Raw genomic sequence first — 4,631 nt, 5'->3', positions numbered from 1 at the left:
AAAAAATCGCAAAGCAGTACAGATAAACCACTAAAACCAAAAAGACACTGAGGATAATGAGCACACAACGTCTATTGCTTTCAGTGACTATAAGGAGATATAAACAGACACTGAACAGACACTAGGAGGAATGAATGAATAAGACATTATGGCCTGGCTTCCTGGACCCCAGATAAAGTCTTGGACCAAAAAAGCGAGATTCTCTATTGAAAGTTATTCTTTACTCAAGGATCAGGTTAAATCTAGCGTCCCGGGAAACTGGTCCTTTGAGTTCTGTATTGATTGATAGATGTTACCAGAACTCTCCATCGTCTGCCTTCACGTTGTCCGCTCTGAAACATCCACACGCTGTTCCACTCAGAGGAGCTGGAGAAAGAGAAAGAGAAGAACCACAGTCCTGTTACACTCAGAGGAGCTGGAGATAAGAGAAGAACCACAGTTTGTTCCACTCAGAGGAGCTGGAGAAAGAGAAGAACCCAGTCCTAGTTCCACTCAGAGGAGGCGGAGAAAGTAAAGAACCACAGTTCTGTTCCACTCAGAGGAGCTGGAGAAAGAGAAGAACCACTGTCCCTGTTCCACTCAGAGAGAGCTGGAGAAAGAGAAGAACAACAGTCCTGTTAACACTCAAGTTATATCTGAGAAAGATTTAACTAGATTCATGTTGGACCCAAGTTGAGTGTAAACTTGAAAAGCATCAAGGTCTGGGGGGGGGGAGCGTTCGTTAGCAAACAGACAAGACAGGGAGAAACTCCCAGCTGTCACAATCAGCTTAATCGACCAACCAATCACCTTCCACAATACCTTCCCCCTAACCTTCCCCTATACATGTTGAGCCTTGCCTCCATTTGGAGCATCGCCTCGCAGTCGTGTGATTCGCTAAAATTAAAYGATGACAAATACTTTCCTTAGWAGGTTGGGAGTGACCACAGAATTCCAAGGTAGGATTCTTTAGTCACTCCCACTGAGGCCACTGTGTGCAATAGCCTGGGGACACGTTAGATAAATGGCCTTTATATTATAATATATATATATATACAGTATTAATTAACTCAGTCTTTGAAATCCAACCTGTGAAACAGAACACAGGTGGAAGAGATCACAAAAACACCACAGAACAGAAATGACATTGCCAATTCAATATTCTCCAAGCAATAACCGGATTTGTCTGTCTGTAAAAAAATAAATATATATATACATTTCACAACACAAAGCAACACAGGTAATTTGATCAGACACAAGCCATGACATGACTCACACGGTTAAACCCMGGCACACCTTGGCTTAGACCCACACAACTTTAATCAAACAGATACTTAGGATAATGACATTATAACTTATTGCTTAAGTTGGCCGTAAGGGAGCTAAAATAAGAAAATAAATAATTAAAATAACAGATCCTTGGGATATAATTATGGGCTGGCCCTTTGAGTGCTGTAGAAAACACTTTACCAGAACTCTCCATCGTCTGCTTTCACAACGTCACGCTCAGAAAAATCTACGCTGTTCCACTCCGAGGAGCTAGAGAGAGACAGAGACAGAGACAGAGACAGAGACAGAGAGACAGAGAGAGAGAGAGAGAGAGAGACAGAGAGACAGAGGGACAGAGACAGACAGAGAGAATAATCACAGTTTAACAAGTGTGTGGTAACCATCCATCAGCGTTGATTCAATTCAGAAAGCAAGTTGGAATTCCAATAACATTTTCCTCAGTTTACATCCTGAATGAACTGAACTGGAAATGATCCCACCCTGTTTGAATTGATCCCACCCACTACTGAGGTTCTCTTACTTGTCACTCCAGGCCCCAGTCCACTCCACTGTTCCCCAGGGGTTACGCACTCTGACCAGCTTCTCCTTGCGGCCACGGTAGTTCACCTGGTTTAGTAAKGTTATCATACAGTAGTTAGGTCCTGCTTTGGGTTCAGACAGATCTCATACATCAGTGGTCACCAACAATTTCTGAGTCAAGATCACCTTCCGCAGTCAACAAGAAAGCCGAGATCTACCGCTCAGATTTAGTAATATTCTAAAAATGACAACCAACAGAAAAAACAAACCGTTTTTATGTCGATGAATGACTGACGGAGGTGCGCTCTGTTGTCAGTTATTTAGCCCTAATACATTATCACAGCATATTGGTTATATGCAACTATGTTACGGTATTTTCTAATACATTATCAGCAGGCATATTGACTATATATGCACCTGGCTCCAATACATTACACAGCCATACTTGTATAATGCCTGGTCTAATACATTATCACACAGCATATTGGCTATATGCCTGGTCTAATACTTATCACAGACATATTGGTTATTGCTCTTGGTCTAATACAGTATCACAGCATATTGCTATATGCCTGGGCTAATACATTTGTTACACAGCATATTGGTATATGCCTGGTCTAATACATTATCACAGCATATGGCTATATGCCTGCTGATACATTATCACAGCATATTGGCTCTATGCCTGGTCAATACATTTATCACAGCATATTGGCTATATGCCTGGTCTAATACATATATTCACAGCATATTGGCTTATATGCCTGTCTGAATACATTACTCACAGCATATTGGCTATAGCCTGGCCTAAGTACATATCACAGCATCATATTGCTATATGCCTGGTCTAATACATTATCACAGCATATTGGCTATATGCCTGGCTAATACATTATCACAGCATATTGGCTATATGCCTGGCTAATACATTATCACAGCATATTGGCTATATGGCCTGGTCTAAAACATTATCACAGCATATTGGCTATATGCCTGGTCTAATACATTATCACAGCATATTGGCTATATATGCCTGGTCTAATACATTATCACAGCATATTGATATGCCTGCCTAATTAACATTATCACAGCATATTGGCTATATGCCTGGTCTAATACATTATCACAGCATATTGGCTATATGCCTGGCCTGATACATTATCACAGCATATTGGTTATATGCCTGGCCTGATACATTATCACAGCATATTGGCTATATGCCTGGTCTAATACATTATCACAGCATAATGGCTATATGCCAGTATGATTTTTCATAGTCGGATCCTGTTTTTTCCCCCCGAGTTCCCAGTTGTCTGGAACGCATTGAAGTCGGAAATTCCCGAGTTCCCAGTTGTTTTGAACACGGCATTAGTCTCAGCGGAGGGTCCGCCTCTCACCGTCCCTGCTCTCGCGTTCCTTTCCTCGGGTGAGACTGATCAGAGGAGCCACAGTCTTCCACCTGGTGGCGTAACTCGAGTCACACCACATCTGCCTCATGCACAAATTAAATGTTGTTCCTATGACCAGAGAATGTGAAATATTTCTCGATATTAAAAAATGGACACGACGAGCTGCTAATAATTATTAAAACGCAGGACTATCGATATAATCGGCTACTTATTCATCGTAGCTGCAGCGCGAGTGGAATGACGGAGAAAAGCGTTTTCTGTTTTGTGTTGAATAAAAACAGTGTTGACAGTGCTGAATAAAAACAGAAAAATGAACTCGGTCAAAAACTGCAGCTCTTTCSTGCATTCTTTGACAGTTTCTCTGTTGTCATGGTTGTAAAGGTTATTTCATYTTACGTAGGCTAGTATCAAACTTTGCTGTGGCCGTCGAAGCTCTGTTGGCACCGTGATTTGAGCTATCTGATTGGSCAGCAAGGTAGGCGCACTCGATTTACGCACAGATCTCCCGATCCACCGGGTAGGCGGAGTTAGTCTTTTCAGACAAATTAAATGGTTAAAAACGGGAACGCTTACCCGGTGCGCAGGACTTCTGAATCATGTGCACCGGAGGCCAACAGCGCAACACAAATTTAAAAAAAGGTCTGACGTTACCTCCATAGCCCCGGTCAGAGAGTAGGCGTGTCCTTTCACCAGCTTCTGATTGGTGACGGCCTCCGAGTCTGCTTGACTGGTGATCTGGAGAGACAAGGGACCAAACCATAACTAAACCATAACCACACCATGCTGCTTCTGCTGTAGCTAACTGAAGATGATCTGCTGTCTAAGTTATTGAAAAACGAGGATAAAAACCTGATAATATCACAACCAAACAGCACATAGAACCTGCACTAAAATAATTATCCATGGACACAGTTCCTTCAGCTTGTTTTTTAGTCTAGGACTAGGCTTAATCTGTGCCCAGTAAACCACCCTCAAACGTTTACTGCATTTAACAGTGACTGTCTCGTAACAGACATTTTTTATCCAGMGAGACTTACATTCCGTGGCACAGTGCAGTGAAGAACCCACCCTCCCCCTCTATCATCACAAATAAAACCTTCTCTTAGATAATATCCAGTCCTTCACTGCACGCAACAGTCTCTATTATGTTTTTATATACGATGCTCTTATCCAGTAAAACAACTACATATCACAATCATGTTTTCATTACACACGGGGGAAATAAAACCCCTGAAACTTCAAACTGGATGATGATAATAATAATATAATGTTATATTCTGAAGTTGTACACACATCGATGGAACAGCCCAGCAGGGCTCCAGAGGCCAGGGCTTTCCTGATGATCTGGAACAGGTCAGAGGGAGCCTTCTTCAGGTCATAGTTCTCTGCTATCCCTCCTGTGAAGTCCTCAAAACCCTCAGTGGTGGAGCCACC

At 42.2% G+C, this 4,631-nt stretch overlaps 1 protein-coding gene across 1 annotated transcript in view; it reads right to left on the bottom strand.

The window, feature by feature from the left end:
• LOC112076729 (calpain-2 catalytic subunit-like) overlaps positions 1 to 4,625 on the bottom strand; it is a 22,493-nt gene extending 17,868 nt beyond the window's left edge. The window contains exons 1-4 of the mRNA XM_070441431.1: positions 4,491 to 4,625; positions 3,849 to 3,932; positions 1,790 to 1,875; positions 1,450 to 1,518 (exon numbers count right to left, since the gene is read on the bottom strand). Of these exons, the coding sequence (XP_070297532.1) occupies positions 1,450 to 1,518; positions 1,790 to 1,875; positions 3,849 to 3,854 (161 nt within the window). The 5' untranslated portion in view covers positions 3,855 to 3,932; positions 4,491 to 4,625. The remainder of the gene's footprint in view (positions 1 to 1,449; positions 1,519 to 1,789; positions 1,876 to 3,848; positions 3,933 to 4,490) is intronic.
• Positions 4,626 to 4,631: the final 6 nt, after the last annotated feature.

This window comes from Salvelinus sp. IW2-2015, unplaced genomic scaffold (assembly GCF_002910315.2).
Source record: "Salvelinus sp. IW2-2015 unplaced genomic scaffold, ASM291031v2 Un_scaffold3961, whole genome shotgun sequence".
NCBI lineage: Eukaryota > Metazoa > Chordata > Actinopteri > Salmoniformes > Salmonidae > Salvelinus > Salvelinus sp. IW2-2015.
This window is presented reverse-complemented; position numbering and strand designations above follow the sequence as displayed.